Source organism: Diabrotica virgifera, chromosome 5 (genome assembly GCF_917563875.1).
Source record: "Diabrotica virgifera virgifera chromosome 5, PGI_DIABVI_V3a".
NCBI classification, from domain to species: domain Eukaryota; kingdom Metazoa; phylum Arthropoda; class Insecta; order Coleoptera; family Chrysomelidae; genus Diabrotica; species Diabrotica virgifera.
In genome coordinates, this window is record NC_065447.1 from 82,059,539 (window position 1) to 82,081,564 (window position 22,026).

Consider the following 22,026-nt stretch of genomic DNA (forward strand, 5'->3'; position numbering starts at 1 on the left):
TTCTCATCTATTAAGTGACAGCGGAACTAATTTATCACTAGAAAAATGCCAACTTATTGCTGTAATTTCAACAAAATCCCCAGATTGCAGCTTTTAACTAAAATTTTTACTTTTAGGTACAGTTAATTTAAAAATTATGGCAGTATGGACAATGAAATTTTGTTTAAAATAAAGCTTTTTGCATAGTTAATCGTTTCTGGTAGTTATTTTCCACCCAAGTTCAAAAATTATTATGCAAAACGAATTTTTATAGCAAGTTACTAAGTAAGTTATGACATGGACTCCTTTATGTACAGTTATAAAAAATATACTGCTTTCTTTGGAAATTTTAACTAGATACTATTAAAATAGAAAGTCTACAGTTCACGTACATACCCCTAAGTTGAAGATTGGTTTTGAAATAGTGACGGTAACTGTACCTAAAAACTATATAAATTTTAACATTGTGTCATACCACCTTAAATGCAAAATAAGAGTGACGCTATACAATGCAAAAGTTTATTTATAAGCTCGGTGACGCCGAGGTGTGGTCGAGGTGAAGCTTGCTGACGCTGTCCTTTTATTATTGGTGATTTAGCAGTTCTGGTTTCTTAACTTGCAATTACATCCTTCTAATTGAAATATATAGTGATCTAGAAAGGCACTTTACTTTTAATCGAAACTCATATTTTTTTAAATATATCTTATATAAAAAAATTGATAAAAAAATTGATAGGATTTGATGGTTGCATCTTAGATTTTAGACCATGCAAAGCTTTTTAGAAAGAACTTTTTATCGTACATTAATTGTACTTTTCAACAACGCCCTTTTCATTTATTAGAAATAATGTGATAAGTCTTTTATTATTAATGATTATCCCTTTTCAGTTATTACAAATAATGTGGTAACTCTTTTGTTATTATTATTAATTAATTAATCAATAACAATAACAGAGTTGTCGCATTATTCGTAATAAATGAAAAGGGCGTTGGGTATCTGTAATTTGAGAAAAAATTCAATTAAAAGGATCTAATTGCATATTAAAACATAGGTTTTAATTAATTCCAAATAACTTTTCCTAATAATAATTTTCGATATTGTGAAGTATAAGGTACTCTTGATCGAAATTCATATTTTAGTCCAAGTAATGAATCTTAAAATAGGACAAAACCTCGCAATTTTTACAGAATGGATAGATTTGCTTGAAAATTTGGGAATAAGTAGTGGATAGTCCAAGGATCAAAATCTATAAGAGGCCGAAAGGCGCTTTTACCATGGGAGTGGTTGCCACCCCATCTCGGGGGTGAAAATTTTTTATTTTATTTTGACCGCAAAAGTTGGTAAAAACATTCATTCTAAGCAAAAAACGTTCTATACATTTTTTTGATAAAATTAATAGTTCTCGACTTATTGGCTATTGAAAGTGTTAGTTTTATATCGAAAAAATCAATGTTTTTAATAAGTTTTAAGCTAATAACTCAAAAAGTTTTCGTTTTATCAAAACAACTTTGCTTAACAAAAATGTACCTTGTAAAAAAATAAACAGAACCGTTTTTTTTTATTTTCTTAAAGACCGATAGTAGTGACGTATAATAAAAAGAATGTCAGTTTCTATTTTTTCAGCGAAAAGGTGACCGGAAACTTTACTCTACCCTACCCTACTCACCACCCTAATTAAAATTAGTAATTGATCTTATTCAGTCTTCTTTATTTGTATATTATTAATAGGTTCTAGAAGTTTGACCGGCTTAGAATTATTAGTTTTTAAAAAAATGTAGTTAAAAGCGAATAACGAATTATTGTAGTTTGGTAAAAAATGACCTTTTCTTCAGAATAGAACGATTAGCATCAGAAATACGAAAAAATATTTAAATATAAAATTGTAGCTTATTGAATTCCCAAGAATATGGTTTGCAAAAATTTTATTCTATAGCAAAATTTGGGTGAGCTATTGACAATTAAAACTTGTAATAACACGCAAAAACCACCTTTACCAACCCTTTCAAAGTCACCTCTTTTTGCAACTGTGAATTTTAAAAGGATTTAATATTAATAGCCCTATAGATATTATAAAAGCCTACAAAATTTATACGAAACTTTCTTAAATAAAAAATAAAAAAGTTACGGTTAAAAAATCAATATATTTTTTTGAAAAAAAAAAGGAGATATCCAATTGAAAGCATAGTAATGTAAGTTAGCGATGTTTTTAGTCATTGGCCTTATTCATTCTTCTTTTTTTATGTATTATTAATAGATTTCAGCAGTTTGACTGGCTAAGAATAATTAGTTTTTAAATAAAGCTGAAGTTAAGCGAATAACGAATTTTTGTAGTTTGGTAAAAAATGCCATTTTCTTCAGAATAGAAAGATTAGCATCAGAGATACTAAAAAATGTTTAAATATGAAATTGTAGGTTATTTAATTCCCAAGAACTTGGTTTGAAAAAAAATTTTCTACGTCAAAAATTGAGTGAATCATAAATGAGAATAATATCAAAAAACAATGATTTTTTCGATATAGAACTAACATTTTCAACAACGAATAAATCGAAAACTGTTAATTTTATCAAAGAATGTATAGAACATTTTTTGCTTATAATAAAATATAATAAAAAATTTCCACCCTCGAGATGGGGTGGCAACCACCCCTATGGTAAAAGCGCCTTTCGGCATCATATAGATTTTGATCGTTGGACTATTCGCTACTTATTCCCAAATTTTCAAGCAAATCGATCCATTCTGTAAAAATTGCGAGGTGAAAAGCTTCGGTTCCTGGACTATTTTTGATACTCATAAGATTGACTCAATTTTATATTTGGTTGCATTTTAGTTTTTAGACTGTGCAAAGCATTTTATGAAGAATAAATTTTTTCTGTAAAATTGATAATAAAAAATTTCCCATATGGTTCCAAGTTACGCAGACACATGTCTTAATTATTTTCTTATTTTTTCAAAATAAATTGTAAATTGTGCAAAATAAATGCAAATAATTCATAGAGTATTTGTTTACTTAAGGGTAATTATCATAATTTCGAGTAAGATTCACTTTATAAGAGTAAAACTGCTTGATCCAGCAAGCCAGCAAGTTGTGTTTTTGTCGGAGTAAAACTGCTAAGTTGCGTTTTATGGGTGTTAATTTATGTTTCTACTCGTCAAGGAGTGTGATTTTATGTTTATTTCACTATTTTGATTTTGAGTGTCCCTTTAGTTTACAACATAAAATCGATTGGATGGTATGCCAAGCATAATTCAATCTACTTCAAAGAAAAAAAATTAGCAAGGAACAACAAAATGTAATATATTTTTGACGGAGTAAGTTCAACATTTCAGGAGGGGAATAATTATTTTTTCAGTAATAACACAATGTTTGATTTTTGAGATTTCTCTAGCTGTTCATGAAATAATTAAAATTGTATATAAAAAATGATTATCTCATTTAAAATAAATATTTCTTATTTACCAAACCTTCGGTTTGGCGCCCCTTTGGGGTTACGCCCGCGTGCGCCGCACGCGTTGCACGCCCGGTTACGGCGGCCCTGACACACCCAAACTTATATGGAATCACCACGTATTTCAAAGTACATAATATTTATTTCTTTTGAAAAAACTTGTTATTGTTGCGAAGAATAAAGGTTTTTATTGAAAATAAACAAATATATAAGACAATCGGATAGTAAATACAGCTCGGTACGGTATAAGTTATTTGCTTGAGTTGCAAATTGAACGAAAATAAATAAACTAACTTTTGCGTCCAAAAACGAAAATATGTCTGATGTGGGGTTATAGAACTTACAACGAGGAAAGATTATTGGTCTTGTGGAGAAAGTAATGTTCTCAGAGGGACATAGCTGTAGAGCTAGGCGTAATACAGGGCGTTCTGTCCAAGACCTATGCTAGATAACAGGAACTAGGAAAGATCAAAAATAAAGCATGGGAAAATCGCCAAAAGTAATAACGGCTCTCCAAGATCGTTTAAGTGTCCAGTCAGCTGGAAGACACCCAACCATTTCTCACCTGCTGCTCCAAAGGCAGCTTTTGGAAGCTACAGGTGTACCTAACTGTTTCAGTTGAAACGATAAGAAGAAGAGTTCGTACCAAGAAGTATACAGCAGGAGACAGTTATGGGTTTCCGAGTTATCCAGGCAGCACAAGATTAATCGCCAAAATTGGTGTCTTCACCACCAAAACTGGAACATTGGGAATTAACAAAATGTGCTATTTTCAAAAAAAGTCAGAATTTGTGTAAAATCAGATGACCCATGAAATCGTATACTTAGAGGTCGAGGAAGACAAGCAAAAACGAAAACTGTCAGATCTGTTCACAAATATACAAGGAGAAGTGTAATGTTCTGGAGAGGAATTATGATCCGTAAAAATACTCCTTTAATTTTCATCCAGTCAACTTTAACTGCTCACAGGTATGTTAAAAACCTGTAATCAGGCTCCGGAGATGTGCAACAGGAGAAAATAGTAAAGGGGCAGCAACAGTTCTGGCCATTTCTCCATGTAAAATCCCATAAGAAATCGCTAAGGTCCATTCTGGTCATTTTTGACGCTTTTTGTGGTGGAGGCGCGAAGGCTCGTAGGATCGTGACGTAATAAGGCTCGTTGGAAAGCGGAGGGGGTAGCAAATACGTTAACACAAAAAACAAAGATGGCGGCATTGCCAAAACGGCATTCTTCGTTGCTATTGGTCCGATTTTGACGTATGGGGTGTCAAATGAAAGCGGTGGCGACACAGAAGCCAACTGTCAATTCTTCTTCTGTCAACGTTCAATATTAACTATCAATTCTTCTTCTTCTTTCCGTCTATCGCAAATTGTACAGGGTGTAGTCAGAAAGTCAAACCAATTCTTCTTCTTCTCAGCTGTCACAGTGGTTATTCTAGTTGTTTGTTAAATCGGCGTTCACAATTCGTTCTTATCTGCCAAAATGTTATCTGTCACTTCAAACATGGATGCAATGTCAAGGGGACATTAGGTATGTAACGACTCAACGACTTAACGTAGAGAGACGCACGACTGATCGCTGATAACGTACACGACATAATAGAATCATTCTTTTGATATGTCCAAACCATCCCTCTCTCATGAATTTTATCAAATACATTGCAACGGTATTGCAACAAAACAAACATTCGAATTCGTTTACATGCACACACACACGCGCGCGCTCACACACACAAGCGCACACACTTCTCCATCTAACAATTAGATCAAATCGCCTTCTCATATCCCTTGCCGGCTACAACCTTTTCATGACGATCGAACGCCATCAGGTACATCTAAAAAACCGACCATCAAAGCAAACACACATTATATTCTTTAACTATGTCCAATCCATCCAGCACCTATCTGTCACCGTAAAAAAACACTCCTTCAGTCTGCACTATTATTCTGAATATGCATATCATTTTTATGAAAATTGCTGAATAAATATTTTCGCATTTCGCAGCCGTCAATTCTTCTTCATTGTGTCGAGCCTTCTTCTTCTTCTTTTTCGTTTGTCATGTTGATATTAATTCTTCTTCTACCCAGGCCACATACTGAGACTATATGCTCAACAGATTACGAAATAACAGTATATCAAACATTGCTGTTACACTCTACTGTGATAGCCAAAAGGCTATTACATCGGATCTTCGCTATTATCGGTTCGATTTAGACGTAAAAGGCGCCAAATACACAAACCCACCGTCCACTGCTCGACATGTGGCTACCCATTATTTTTCTTTCAAATAAACCAGTCAAATGTCCACTTTTCTACAAAGATCTTTCATTCTTTCGTCTATAAGTAATTTTTGATCAACCCCGTATATCTGTACAATCACTAATATTTTTATACATTACAATAATTCACACGAAAACTCTAATCTATACTTCTAAAATTCTATTATTTTATAATGTTTATTTCACGATTAATTTTTGATCAACCTCGTATATACAAGTAGTAATATTTTTAATACATTTCAATTAAAATAGGTGAAATGTGCTACCAAGCATAAATTTACGATGATGAAAGAAAGAAAGAATATCGGACACCGAAAAGCGGTGAAGACATAAAAATTTTGGATATTTATCATGATTTAAGAAAAGCAAATCGACGACAGCATATTTTAGGAGACGTTTCCACCGGAAATAAGAAAAAATATTGTTGATGGTGTACCAAAGATACTTAAGTAAAAAGCATTATATCACTCACATTTTAAAAAAGTAAGCTTTTTAACCAAAAAAAAAACTTAAAAACTTACCTTAATAATAAACAATTAACTACACTAACATTCCAAAATCGCCGACAGTTCGAAACAATGGAAAACGGAAACATTTCTTTTTCGTTAAAGCATAAAAGTCACGAATGCCCACAATAAAATACTACGAAAAAAATACAGTAGGACTACGACACTAATAGATACTGCCCTCAAGGACGTTTTTTTAAATAATTATTTATTTAAAATATCAGAAATGCGCGAGGGATTAAATTTTATACCCTTCGTTGTTAACGATTACAATGTTATATCAGACTGAAAGTATAATCAATAAAAATTAATTACATTAAAAAATAAAAAAATAATATTCACAATTTTGCAGTTTTCGAATCAGGTCGGTTATAGTCCAAATGCTGACTCATCGGGTTGAGGTTATTGTCGCATGGAGGTCAACGACTTTAAATCGCACAACCAATTAAAAAGAAAATCATAAATTTCTTCACTTTGGTGTAATCAGGTAAAGCAAACTGAGTGCTTGCATTTATTATCAAAAAGTCACGATATTGTATCTTCGTTGCTATTGGCCCGATTTTAACTTAGAAGAAAACCACTGACGTAGACGATACACATTTCATCGGTACATGAAAATAGTTCAATGGCATGACAGGCATTTGTAGCAGGATCAACGTTACCCGCAGTAAAAGGCGTACCATCAAACTTACAAACCATCAAAAATAAAGGGAAAAAACTCAAAAAATGTGACATTTTGTGCTTAAAAATTTTGCTTTTTTATTTTCCTCTAACGTAGATGTAGACATGATAAACAAGTATACTTAAAAAAATACAGGGCGCAAATGGAAACTGCTAGAAGAGAAAAATCATTTAAATTTAAGAGTAAATTATACTTAAAAACAAAAAGCTGAACTCTCAAAGATGTGCCACGAGACTAAACGAGTCCTTACGAATTGGTTAAATTTATCTACCAATACAGTTATCTACACTAATTGATTATTTCACGCATGCGGCATTAACACGGTCAAAGTTCAAAATCTTGTTGTCTAGACTTGCAACTAACCAAGCTAATACAAAAATTTCGACCTTCTACTTACAAGATACGGTAAATATTGATACAACAAACAAGAATTGACAGACCGCAAAGAAGAAGAAATTGACGTGACAAACGAAAAGAAGAATTGACAATAGCTCAAAACAATGAAGAAGAATTGACAAACCGTAAAGAAGAAGAAGAAGTTGACGTTACAAACGAAAAGAAGAAGAATTTACAGCAACATGACAAACGAAAGGAAGAAGTGACAATGGCTCAACACAATGAAGAAGTGACAAATCGGAAAGAAGAAGAAGAATTGACAGAAACATGACAAACGAAAAGAAGAAGAAGAATTGACAGCAGCATGACAAACAAAAAGAAGAAGTGACAGTGGCTAAACACAATGAAGAAGAATTGATAAATCGAAAAGAAGAAGAGGAAGAAGAATGGACAGCAACAAGACAAACGAAAAGAAGAACAATTGACACACGAAAAGAAGAAGTGACAATGGCTCAACACAATGAAGAAGAATTGACAGCAACATTACAAACGTAAAGAAGAAGAAGAAGAATTGATAGACCAAAAAGAAGAAGAATTGACAGATGGCTCGACACAAAGAAGAAGACATTAAATACGATTTCATTATTCATAAAAAGCTACATTTCACATCTAATACTGGTATTAAATACAATAATTTCATTAGTCACACAAAACGAATGTGTCAGGAAAGCAAGGCACATTCTTCATCTAATATTACACCTGTAACATGATACTGCAATAGTAAGAATATAGGGCAATGACCGCAAAAAAGCAACGATTATATTTTTAGCAACATCGACAAAAACACCTTACAAATTTTACGTGACTCGTTAAAACGGAAATTAAAACTGCAACTTCTAGAAATAATATTCACATGTCGTTTAATATTGCATTTTAACCTGATATTGCAATAATAAGAATGTAGGGCAATGACCGCAAAAAAAGCATCGATTTTATTTTTTAGTATACGATTTCATTATTATGACACAACACAACACAACACAAGACATGTTAATAACGGAAATTAAAACCAAAAGTTCTAGAAATAATATGCACATGCCGTTTCAATAAATCCTGCAAGTACATGTAAATTATAATGCGTCATCTAATTAACCTACTATATAAATAGAAATCGGAGGATAGTCAGTTCAGTGATTTTCTGACAAGCATAAAATAATAATTGTGTATAACCAATTATGTCCGAGCTATAGTTAGCATCTGAACGTTTCGCTAGTAAGTTCGCAGTGTAGTGATAAATATTGAATCAAGGTAAGCGACTTTTGTTGTTCATTTGTTAAACATTCTTTATATGTATTTATTGTGTATTGGTGTTTCATATTTTAAATATTTTTGAAATAAGTTCTTGTGTTATGTACTTGTGGTTGTTTTATGTATTTTTAAAATAATTACGTGCAAAAAAATTCACGTCTACTCTGCTTTAATAATTTTGACTTCTATTTCTCTCTCCCAATTTTTTTGTGCAGGCCTTCTATGTACTTGTGTTTGTCGTCTGTATGTCTCTGTGGTCGTCTGTGCCTTCTGTTAGCGTGTCTCTGATGACGTATGTATGTCTCCGTGGTCGTCTGTGCCTTCTGTTAGCGTATCTCTGATGACGTCTGTATGTCTCTGTGGTCGTCTATGCCTTCTGTTAGCGTGTCTCTGATTACGTCTGTATGTCTCTGTGGTCGTCTATGCCTTCTGTTAGCGTGTCTCTGATGACGTCTGTATGTCTCTGTGGTCGTCTGTACCTTCTGTTAGCGTATCTCTGATGACGTCTGTATGTCTCTGTGGTCGTATGTGCCTTCTGCTAGCGTGTCTCTGATGACGTCTGTACGTCTCTGTGGTCGTCTGTGCCTTCTGTTAGCGTGTCTCTGATGACGTCTGTATGTCTCTGTGGTCGTCTGTACCTTCTGTTAGCGTGTCTCTGATGGCGTCTGTACGTCTGAGGTACCCCCTCTGTACTTACGAGGTTCAGCAATTAGTAATGAAAGTCGTGTGGAGTATTCCAGATTTTTAGATGTTTATATCTAAAAATGCGCGCATTATTAGATATAAACATCTAAAAATCTGGAATACCCCACACCACTTTCATTACTAATTGCTGAACTTCGTAAGTACAGAGGGGGTACCTCAGACGTACAGACGCCATCAGAGGCATGCTAACAGCAGGCAGAAACGACCACAAAGGGGTATCTGAGACGTACAGACGTCATCACAGATACGCCAAGAGAAGGCAGATACGACCACAGAGGCTACCAGAGACGTACAGACGTCATCAGAGACACGCTTACAGAAGGCACAGATGACCACAGTTACTACGTGTGAGATATCAAGCATCTACGCTAGCAGAGACGTACAGACACCATCAGAGACACGCTAACAGAAGGCACAGACGACCACAGAGACGTACAGACGTCATCAGAGACACGCTAGCAGAAGGCACAGACGACCACAGAGACATACAAACGTCATCAGAGACACGCTAACAGAAGGTACAGATGACTACAGAGACATACAGACGTCATCAGAGACACGCTAGCAGAGGCTAACAGAGGATAGCAGAGGGTAACAGAGACGTACAGACGCCATCAGAGACACGCTAACAGAAGGTACAGACGACCACAGAGACATACAAACGTCATCAGAGACACACTAACAGAAGGCACAGACGACCACAGAGACGTACAGACGTCATCAGAGACACGCTAGCAGAGGATAGCAGAGGCTAACAGAGGATAGCAGAGGGTACCAGAGGGTAGCAGAGACGTACAGACGCCATCAGAGACACGCTAACAGAAGGTACAGACGACCACAGAGACATACAGACGTCATCAGAGACACGCTAACAGAAGGCACAGACGACCACAGAGACGTACAGACGTCATCAGAGACACGCTAGCAGAAGGCACATACGACCACAGAGACATACAGACGTCATCAGAGATACGCTAACAGAAGGTACAGACGACCACAGAGACATACAGACGTCATCAGAGACACGCTAACAGAAGGCATAGACGACCACAGAGACATACAGACGTAATCAGAGACACGCTAACAGAAGGCATAGACGACCACAGAGACATACAGACGTCATCAGAGATACGCTAACAGAAGGCACAGACGACCACGGAGACATACATACGTCATCAGAGACACGCTAACAGAAGGCACAGACGACCACAGAGACATACAGACGACAAACACAAGTACATAGAAGGCCTGCACAAAAAAATGGGGAGAGAGAAATAGAAGTCAAAATTATTAAAGCAGAGTAGACGTGAATTTTTTTGCACGTAATTATTTTAAAAATACATAAAACAACCACAAGTACATAACACAAGAACTTATTTCAAAAATATTTAAAATATGAAACACCAGTACACAATAAATACATATAAAGAATGTTTAACAAATGAACAACAAAAGTCGCTTACCTTGATTCAATATTTATCACTGCACTGCGAACTTACTAGCGAAACGTTCAGATGCTAACTATAGCTCGGACATAATTGGTTATACACAATTATTATTTTATGCTTGTCAGAAAATCACTGAACTGACTATCCTCCGATTTCTATTTATATAGTAGGTTAATTAGATGACGCATTATAATTTACATGTACTTGCAGGATTCATTGAAACGGCATGTGCATATTATTTCTAGAACTTTTGGTTTTAATTTCCGTTATTAACATGTATTGTGGAATGTGTTGTGTCATAATAATGAAATCGTATACTAAAAAATAAAATCGATGCTTTTTTTGCGGTTATTGCCCTACATTCTTATTATTGCAATATCAGGTTAAAATGCAATATTAAACGACATGTGAATATTATTTCTAGAAGTTGCAGTTTAAATTTCCGTTTTAACGAGTCACGTAAAATTTGTAAGGTGTTTTTGTCGATGTTGCTAAAAATATAATCGTTGCTTTTTTGCGGTCATTGCCCTATATTCTTACTATTGCAATATCATGTTACAGGTGTAATATTAGATGAAGAATGTGCCTTGCTTTGCTGACACATTCGTTTTGTGTGACTAATGAAATTATTGTATTTAATACCAGTATTAGATGTGAAATGTAGCTTTTTATGAATAATGAAATCGTATTTAATGTCTTCTTCTTTGTGTCGAGCCATCTGTCAATTCTTCTTCTTTTTGGTCTATCAATTCTTCTTCTTCTTCTTTACGTTTGTAATGTTGCTGTCAATTCTTCTTCATTGTGTTGAGTCATTGTCACTTCTTCTTTTCGTGTGTCAATTGTTCTTCTTTTCGTTTGTCTTGTTGCTGTCAATTCTTCTTCCTCTTTTTCTTTTCGATTTATCAATTCTTCTTCATTGTGTTTAGCCACTGTCACTTCTTCTTTTTGTTTGTCATGCTGCTGTCAATTCTTCTTCTTCTTTTCGTTTGTCATGTTTCTGTCAATTCTTCTTCTTCTTTCCGGTTTGTCACTTCTTCATTGTGTTGAGCCATTGTCACTTCTTCTTCCTTTCGTTTGTCATGTTGCTGTCAATTCTTCTTCTTTTCGTTTGTAACGTCAACTTCTTCTTCTTCTTTACGGTTTGTCAATTCTTCTTCATTGTTTTGAGCTATTGTCAATTCTTCTTTTCGTTTGTCACGTCAATTTCTTCTTCTTTGCGGTCTGTCAATTCTTGTTTGTTGTATCAATATTTACCGTATCTTGTAAGTAGAAGGTCGAAATTTTTGTATTAGCTTGGTTAGTTGCAAGTCTAGACAACAAGATTTTGAACTTTGACCGTGTTAATGCCGCATGCGTGAAATAATCAATTAGTGTAGATAACTGTATTGGTAGATAAATTTAACCAATTCGTAAGGACTCGTTTAGTCTCGTGGCACATCTTTGAGAGTTCAGCTTTTTGTTTTTAAGTATAATTTACTCTTAAATTTAAATGATTTTTCTCTTCTAGCAGTTTCCATTTGCGCCCTGTATTTTTTTAAGTATACTTGTTTATCATGTCTACATCTACGTTAGAGGAAAATAAAAAAGCAAAAATTTTAAGCACAAAATGTCACATTTTTTGAGTTTTTTCCCTTTATTTTTGATGGTTTGTAAGTTTGATGGTACGCCTTTTACTGCGGGTAACGTTGATCCTGCTACAAGTGCCTGTCATGCCATTGAACTATTTTCATGTACCGATGAAATGTGTATCGTCTACGTCAGTGGTTTTCTTCTAAGTTAAAATCGGACCAATAGCAACGAAGATACAATATCGTGACTTTTTGATAATAAATGCAAGCACTCAGTTTGCTTTACCTGATTACACCAAAGTGAAGAAATTTATGATTTTCTTTTTAATTGGTTGTGCGATTTAAAGTCGTTGACCTCCATGCGACAATAACCTCAACCCGATGAGTCAGCATTTGGACTATAACCGACCTGATTCGAAAACTGCAAAATTGTGAATATTATTTTTTTATTTTTTAATGTAATTAATTTTTATTGATTATAGTTTCAGTCTGATATAACATTGTAATCGTTAACAACGAAGGGTATAAAATTTAATCCCTCGCGCATTTCTGATATTTTAAATAAATAATTATTTAAAAAAACGTCCTTGAGGGCAGTATCTATTAGTGTCGTAATCCTACTGTATTTTTTTCGTAGTATTTTATTGTGGGCATTCGTGACTTTTATGCTTTAACGAAAAAGAAATGTTTCCGTTTTCTATTGTTTCGAACTGTCGGCGATTTTGGAATGTTAGTGTAGTTAATTGTTTATTATTAAGGTAAGTTTTTAAGTTTTTTTTTTTGGTTAAAAAGCTTACTTTTTTAAAATGTGAGTGATATAATGCTTTTTACTTAAGTATCTTTGGTACACCATCAACAATATTTTTTCTTCTTTCCGGTGGAAACGTCTCCTAAAATATGCTGTCGTCGATTTGCTTTTCTTAAATCATGATAAATATCCAAAATTTTTATGTCTTCACCGCTTTTCGGTGTCCGATATTCTTTCTTTCTTTCATCATCGTAAATTTATGCTTGGTAGCACATTTCACCTATTTTTATTGAAATGTATTAAAAATATTACTACTTGTATATACGAGGTGGATCAAAAATTAATCGTGAAATAAACATTATAAAATAATAGAATTTTAGAAGTATAGATTAGAGTTTTCGTGTGAATTATTGTAATGTATAAAAATATTAGTAATTGTACAGATATACGGGGTTGATCAAAAATTACTTATAGACGAAAGAATGAAAGATCTTTGTAGAAAAGTGGACATTTGACTAGTTTATTTGAAAGAAAAATAATGGGTAGCCACATGTCGAGCAGTGGACGGTGGGTTTGTGTATTTGGCGCCTTTTACGTCTAAATCGAACCGATAATAGCGAAGATCCGATGTAATAGCCTTTTGGCTATCACAGTAGGGTGTAACAGCAATGTTTGATATACTGTTATTTCGTAATCTGTTGAGCATATAGTCTCAGTATGTGGCCTGGGTAGAAGAAGAATTAATATCAACATGACAAACGAAAAAGAAGAAGAAGAAGGCTCGACACAATGAAGAAGAATTGACGGCTGCGAAATGCGAAAATATTTATTCAGCAATTTTCATAAAAATGATATGCATATTCAGAATAATAGTGCAGACTGAAGGAGTGTTTTTTTACGGTGACAGATAGGTGCTGGATGGATTGGACATAGTTAAAGAATATAATGTGTGTTTGCTTTGATGGTCGGTTTTTTAGATGTACCTGATGGCGTTCGATCGTCATGAAAAGGTTGTAGCCGGCAAGGGATATGAGAAGGCGATTTGATCTAATTGTTAGATGGAGAAGTGTGTGTGCGCTTGTGTGTGTGCGCGCGCGCGTGTGTGTGTGTGCATGTAAACGAATTCGAATGTTTGTTTTGTTGCAATACCGTTGCAATGTATTTGATAAAATTCATGAGAGAGGGATGGTTTGGACATATCAAAAGAATGATTCTATTATGTCGTGTACGTTATCAGCGATGAGTCGTGCGTCTCTCTACGTTAAGTCGTTTAGTCGTTACATACCTAATGTCCCCTTGACATTGCATCCATGTTTGAAGTGACAGATAACATTTTGGCAGATAAGAACGAATTGTGAACGCCGATTTAACAAACAACTAGAATAACCACTGTGACAGCTGAAAAGAAGAAGAATTGGTTTGACTTTCTGACTACACCCTGTACAATTTGCGATAGACGGAAAGAAGAAGAAGAATTGATAGTTAATATTGAACGTTGACAGAAGAAGAATTGACAGTTGGCTTCTGTGTCGCCACCGCTTTCATTTGACACCCCATACGTCAAAATCGGACCAATAGCAACGAAGAATGCCGTTTTGGCAATGCCGCCATCTTTGTTTTTGTGTTAACGTATTTGCTACCCCCTCCCCTTTCCAACGAGCCCTATTACGTCACGATCCTACGAGCCTTCGCGCCTCCACCACAAAAAGCGTCAAAAATGACCAGAATGGACCTTAGCGATTTCTTATGGGATTTTACATGGAGAAATGGCCAGAACTGTTGCTGCCCCTTTACTGAAAATTTAATTTGATTGCATGATAATGGACCTCTACATACCATTAGAGTGACTACAGACGTCATTGAAGCAGAAGATATCCCTTTTTTGGAGTGGCCTGCTAGCTCACCCGAGTTTAATCCTATAGAGTATTTGTGAGATATGCTTAAAAGAAAAATTAGTGCTCGCCGGGATAATCCACAAAACACCGCACGGCTAGTACAAGCTGCTCTTAAAGGATGGAGCAACCTACCACAACAAAATGTTGATAATTTGATTGTGCCCACGCAAACTGAAACTGTGCTTGCATAAGGACTAGAGTTGATAACACTGACTACCACAAAATACAAAAAAAAATAAATAAAACAATTTAAACATTATACGTTTTACATTGAAATTTTGTAAGCTATTGCTATTAAAACAACCACTTTCAATTTGTTTGTTAAATACTTTATTGTTTTATTTAATTGTTATGTACAGTCGAACCCGCTTATTAGAATAGCCTTCGTGCCAAGCAAAAATATTCTTATAACCGGGATATTCTAATAACCGATCAGTGGTGGCTAGCAGAAATAAATGTACCGAATATACGTCATAATAATATAACACACTTTCTACATGGACATACTGTATGTATATGTAGGTACATATTATGTATGTACATGTACATACATACGTTATGTACATATATTATGTAGGGTAAGTGCACCAGTAATGGACATACCGCTAGTAATGGTCACCTTAAGCCAATTAACGTCATTGGGGGCTATGCTGTATCCTTTACGTAGAGTGATTACGTACATGTGTAAAGTTCAGAATTACGTACATCAGGGCCCGGATTACGTACACTCGATACGCATCGTATCCGCCATGTTTTCCCATAGCGCCTTACGGGAAAACATGGCGGATACGATGCGTATCGAGTGTACGTAATCCCTATGCAGATTACAGTCGTCAAAACATAAGTGTATAAAGTGGTATGATGTATCAAAAAAATTACGTATCATGTTATTTTAGGGTTCTGTCATGTCCTGACTGTCAGTTAATTCATGTTAACCCAACTTTTTGCTTGTTTTTATGTTTAATGTTTATATTTTGAAAAGATGAATTTTGTAAATCGGTTATTTATGTACTTAAATGCTGTGGCAGAAAGACATAATTTAAATCTAGAGTGACTTCAGTTACGAGATGGATTACGAGACAACCAGTAATCCGTTTTTATGAGATATTTCAGTGCCAAAAACTATTACTGTGATATAAAATTAAATAAAACATTGTAATTACTACTAGATTAACAATCTTATATTTTTTATGTTTAGTGATAATGTTTAAAATTTAATGGACTAAGCTCATGTTGTAAGTTTTTATGCTTCTTTAATACAATGCTTTTTTGTCTTAATTTCATTGTATTTACTGAGAAAAGAATTATAAATTTATTTTAGACTTAATGAAACAAATAAATTTTGCGAAAGCTTGATATTAATACATTCACTGACACAACTGCATATGAAGTCACTCCTTAAGAAGATGTGACTACATGTGAAATGTGTCTGTTAATGTGTCTACAGAGTTTTTTTATTCTGCCCCTTAACTTAATGACTGCAACCTCAAAATACAGATAACAGACTAAGAATTCAGCTTTTTCACCCATTTAGTGAAGATGTTTTGTTTACAAATCAACATTATCAGTTTATCTACATTTCTGTATGCTAGCTTGGGAAAAGATCACTACAGGAGCAATGCAACCAATTTGTGACAATAATGTTAGAAGATCCTAACGATTCCAGAGCAACAACTAACACATCCAAGGAGGAAGCTACAGCTACCTGAGGAAAGGAATGCGGAATGTTTCAAACAATCAATGTTTAGAGTTTTTCAAACAAGGAAAGGTTAACGCAGACCTATTCTAACTTGGCTATACTGTACTGATGATAGCTAATGAGTCAGAGACATGTGTCTGTCTTCACATAGTATATCTTAAACGTACTGTATTTTTCCATCCTTGTTGCGAGACGTGCTGATATATACTTCCTACTTGATTTTACTGTCAACTCGCACTGACCATGAGGAAGTGGTTCAAGCACTTCAAAAAATAAAGGAATCAGAGGATATTCCTGGGGAAATGTGGAAGCCATTAGGAGAGGCAGGAATAAGTTGGCTAATACGTTTATTTAATAGAATTATGGAAGTTGGACAAATGCTAAACGAATGGAGAAGAATTTGTACCCGTTTATAAAAACAAAAAAAAAATACAATAATGAACAAACTACAGAGTCATAAAACTATTTAGACACTTCATGAAAATATGGGAGAGGCACAGTAAGTACTCAGTTCTTATTTATACTCATTAGTTTTGGATCAGTAAACAAGGGAACTGCATAGACCTGGGTAATGCGTACCAAAAAAAAGTTGATTAATAGCTAGCTGAAAATTATTTGTTAATAGATTAACAGTGTCTAGTCAGACAAACTTTGATGTATGGGAACAGGGGAAGTATTAATTGTGGAATAAGTTAAAAATTTGGAACGTCAGACTTTGAAAACGTTCCATGTATTTTGTCGGACATAACTTCCAATTGATTTATTACCATTTCATTACTCTCATGCAAAAATCAGACTGGTGTTTATCACCAACTGGGCATTTTAATGAGTGGAACAAGAAGAACATGTCAAATGACAGGAATCATGTTGGTTAGTAATATCAGTCTGATTTTTGCATGAGAGTTTAATGAAAGGGTAACAAATCAATTGGATGTTCTGTCTGACAAAATACACGGGAGTTTTAGTAATCTACGTTTCAAATTTTTAAACTGTTCCACAATTAAAACTTCCAGTGTTTGCGTACATCAAAGTTTGTCCGACTAGACACCGTTAAGCTATAGGGCTTTTCATTTACAGTCATTTGTTTCGAGCTTCTGTCATATGCCGTATAATCCGTGTATAGGGCTTTTCATCAATTGTCATTTGTTTTGAGCTTCTGTCATGTGTCATATTATATTAATATACCTACGTCATAAATATGTCTTTGGTTTGTATCATTGGTATATGCCAATAACGTATGACGTAGATATATTAATATTATGTGACACATGACAGAAGCTCGAAACAAATGACTGTGAATGAAAAGCCCTATATTATATAACATATGACAGGAACTCGAAACAAATGACAATTGATGAAAAGCCCTATTAGCAAATTTTCAGCTTGCTATCAATCAACTTTTTTTTTGGTACGTGGGATCCAGGCCTAGCAGGGTAAGGGTGCGCTCACTAAGGAGACCAAAGGATGGTATCCTCTCCTAGAACAGAGTATCCTACTACTCTTCATTTTCGTGAACGATCTCATCGCATTTAACATAATGCATCGGGCAATCCATGATATGGTACGAGGGAGCGAGGGTCGGCGCCTCGTTGTGAGCACAACTTTACATTCCCTGGTACTTACTGTATCCTGATGATGTAGTGTTAGTAGGAAATAGTGAAAGCTACTTAGAACAAAAACAAAAATTCATTTTATGATATAATATATTGAAGTACTAAACAACTAAAAAATCACTTAAAAATTAAACACTAAACCAATTAAACTAAAAATCAAATAAAGTCTTATCACACAAACAACTTGGTTTCACAAATAAAAATAACAATATTTATTAATATAACATAAACATTTTCACATAACCAAACTAAACCGCAAGTAATTTTTGTTTAGAAAAGTTTAAAATTACGTTTACGCGTGCGTTTACCTAAAAGAAATTACATACGAAGGTAGGCAACCCCTTGGATATCATTGATACAGCATACCGATTTTACACACAAGATTACAGCCTGTAATTCGAGTTTACCGTACGTAATCGGTTTACGTAAATGATACAGCATAGCCCCCATTATATTCATTTCTTATTACATTTTACCGCACATTTTTACATTACCCTGTTGATTATACTATCCATAAAGTATCCATAAAGTACAAGGACGAACTCTGCGCCATCTGACAATGGTTTTTGACTAACTGTCATGCGTAAAACTTTGGCGCGCCAAAAATCAGTTTGTTTTGATCTATCAGACAAGTTGTGTAGTCTTTGGGTTGAAATTAGTGCCGTGAACGTATTATTGAAATTTATATATTTATTTTGTGTTGTTACACATTTAAAGGGTAAGTACTTTGTATTTTTTATTCATATTTACTAAAAACATTATTATGAAAGTTTTTGATCATGGGTGACCATTACTGAATGAAAATTCTGTTAGAAATTTAGAAATGGTCACCACGGGTGTCCATTTCTAAAATAAAATGATCTATTAATGGTCACCAATATATTCGATCCATTTAGCGCTTTAAAAATTATGTGTTATTTTTTTATTTATGTTTGTTTGCTTAATACATCATTGTGGAGGTTTTTGATTATGGGTGGCCATCGTTAAAATACAATCATTTATTAATGGTCTCTTTATCCATTTCGAATTTAGAGCTTTAAAGAATTTAAAGTAACCTGTAATTTCTTATTATTATAGACATGGATACCCAGAGAGGAAAGAAAAGGCCTTTTTTTAAATGGACGGAAGATAAAATGAGCCTTGCTATAGACGCAGTAAAAAATGAAGGCATGTCCAAAAAATGTGCAGCTAAAGAATTTTGTGTTCCTAGAACAACCTTAAAGCGTAGACTTGAAAACAATTGTCTTAAACGAAAAATGGGTCCTAAAACTATTCTTTCAGAAGGCGAAGAGAAATTATTAGCTAATTGGATCTTGTCTATGGGCAGAAAGGGCTTTCCTGTTAATGCAACAAATCTACTCTCCACGGTGCATAAAATTATGAAAGAAACTGGGAGGTCGACTGTTTTTAAAGATGGGATGCCCGGGAAAACTTGGTTCGCTGCTTTTCTCCGAAGACATCCTGAGATAAAAAAACGAAGAGCAGAGTCTATTACAAAATCAAGAGCTGCCGTCTCTAAAGCTGATATAGAAAAATGGTTTAATGAAATTGAAAACTATTTAAAAGAAGAAGGTATGATTGACATACTAAAATACCCAAATAGGATATACAATGCAGACGAAACCGGGTTTAGCCTTGATCCTAAATCTGGTATTGTCCTTGGGCCGGCGAAATTGGAAGAAGACTTTTATGAGAGAAAATCTAATGCAGAAAAAGAGCAAATAACTGTTATGGCCTGTTTTTCAGCCGATGGTATCACAGTTCCACCAATGGTCATATATCCGTACAAAAAAAATACCAAAGGATATAGTTAATTCTGCACCACCAGAATTGGCAGTGGGACGATCAGACTCCGGATGGATGAACTCGGAAGTATTTTATGAGTATATCGGCAACCATTTTTTGCCCTATCTCAAAGAAAAAAATATACCACAACCTGTTTTGTTTTTCGTGGATGGACATAGGTCCCATCTAACTAAACAAGTCAGCGAATTATGTGAAGCAAGTGGTATCATCCTGGTTGCTCTTTTCCCCAACGCCACTCATATTCTCCAACCAACCGATGTTTCAATTTTTAAACCTTTAAAAACTGGTTGGCAGACAATAGTAAGAACATGGAAATTTGAAAACTTTCCGAAGGATGTAACAAAGTATACATTTGCAACCATTCTAAGTACGGTTTTTAAAAAATATGCAACGGAAAGTACAATACGCAACGGTTTTAGAAAATGTGGACTGTTTCCTTTTGAAAAAAGCAATGTTGATTACACCAAATGTGTTTCCACTCGGCAAGTTGTAGATCCTACAAATCTATCAGATATTAAAAACACAATTATTACAAAAGGGAATATATTATCCGAACTTGAGAAAAAAATACCACCACTTGAATTGAATCATTTCAGAACAAATTTCGACAATAAAGATGACTGGAAGGGAGACTTACAATTTAAGAAACTTTATGAGGTTTGGGCAGAATTTAAAAATGAAGCTTTATTAGTAACAAATAAACATAAACATGTCACTGGGAGGATGACTCTAACTTAATGGAAGGAAATGAAGAAATGTCAATATCGTTTTCAGTTCCAACAGCGTCAACTTCAACTCCAAACGGTAAGCAGAGAGAATAGAGTGTAATTCTTCCAAATGAAGAACAGTCACAGAGCGGGAACAGCACTATTTTACAAGATAAAAGTACTACTTCACTAAATGTTTCAGAGTCCTTTCTTTCACCGGATAAATTAGAAAACGTTGCGCTGTATAAGGACAAAGAAGACCAAGGATATGTGGTTAGCACTCCTTTCAAAAAATGTCTCATTTTTCCTAAGACTCCTGAAAAAGAACCACCCAAAAGAAAACGAAAAATATTTCCAGCAGTTGTATCCACTACACTTTACAGGGCCCATTATGATAATATAACGTCTAAAAGTGGCCCTTCAAAACAATCACAAATTAAAATAAAAAAGCCTGCAGTAAAGAGAAAAGTAATAAGCGAATCTGAATCTTCTGCCGATGATGTTCCTTACTGTGATGAAGATCTAGATGCGAGTGATGTTGAAAATTATACGATCAAGAATATTCATGATGGAGATTTTGTTATTATCAAATACAATGGAAATCTTTATCCAGGTAACATTCTATAACTATAATATATTTGTTGTTTCCGTCTCCTAACAGAATTATGTTTTAATGATCAAAATTTTTCTTTGTTCTAGGAAAAGTGATAAAAGCTAACCAGGAAGGAGCAGAAGTTTCGTCAATGGAAAAAGCAGGCTATGACTGGAAATGGCCAGAAAAAGAAGATGTATTATTTTATTTTTATGAGGACATTAAAAAGATTATAAGGGAACCATTAGTTAAAGGCAAACGGGGTTATTACTCAGTACCAGAACTATCTAGTTTTCTTTAAAGTGCGTTATACAATTTTTAAGTGAAACATTTTTTTGTAGGACATCACGGGCGTAGCCAGGTTTTAGTTTCGGGAGGGGTTTAAGAAAATAAAACGACAAAAAGTACATAAAATAACCCTTATATTCATAAGAAAAATTTTAGAAATCTTAATATTTAACTTTTAGGGGGGGGGTTGAAACCCGAAACCCCCCCGGCTACGCCCATGGGACATAAGTTTACATTTTGCTATGTTTTTTTTTAATGGTTGTTAAAAATTTCAGCAATGAAACGCAGTGAAAAGCTTATATAAAAATATATTTGATAAAGTGTCCATTACTAAATTATCGAGAGTCCATCACTAGAGTTTTTGTGACCATTACTGGCGATTTTGGCATTTGTGTATCAAAAAATATTTTTTTGGAAA

The 22,026-nt window shown here is 34.4% G+C and overlaps 1 protein-coding gene across 1 annotated transcript; it reads left to right on the top strand.

The window, feature by feature from the left end:
• Positions 1–20,758: 20,758 nt before the first annotated feature.
• Positions 20,759–21,729, top strand: LOC126885388 (uncharacterized). Its single transcript, XM_050651951.1, has 3 exons — positions 20,759–20,825; positions 20,931–21,341; positions 21,428–21,729. Exons 1-3 carry the CDS (start codon positions 20,759–20,761, stop codon positions 21,619–21,621), a joined length of 672 nt encoding a protein of 223 aa, XP_050507908.1. The 3' UTR covers positions 21,622–21,729.
• Positions 21,730–22,026: the final 297 nt, after the last annotated feature.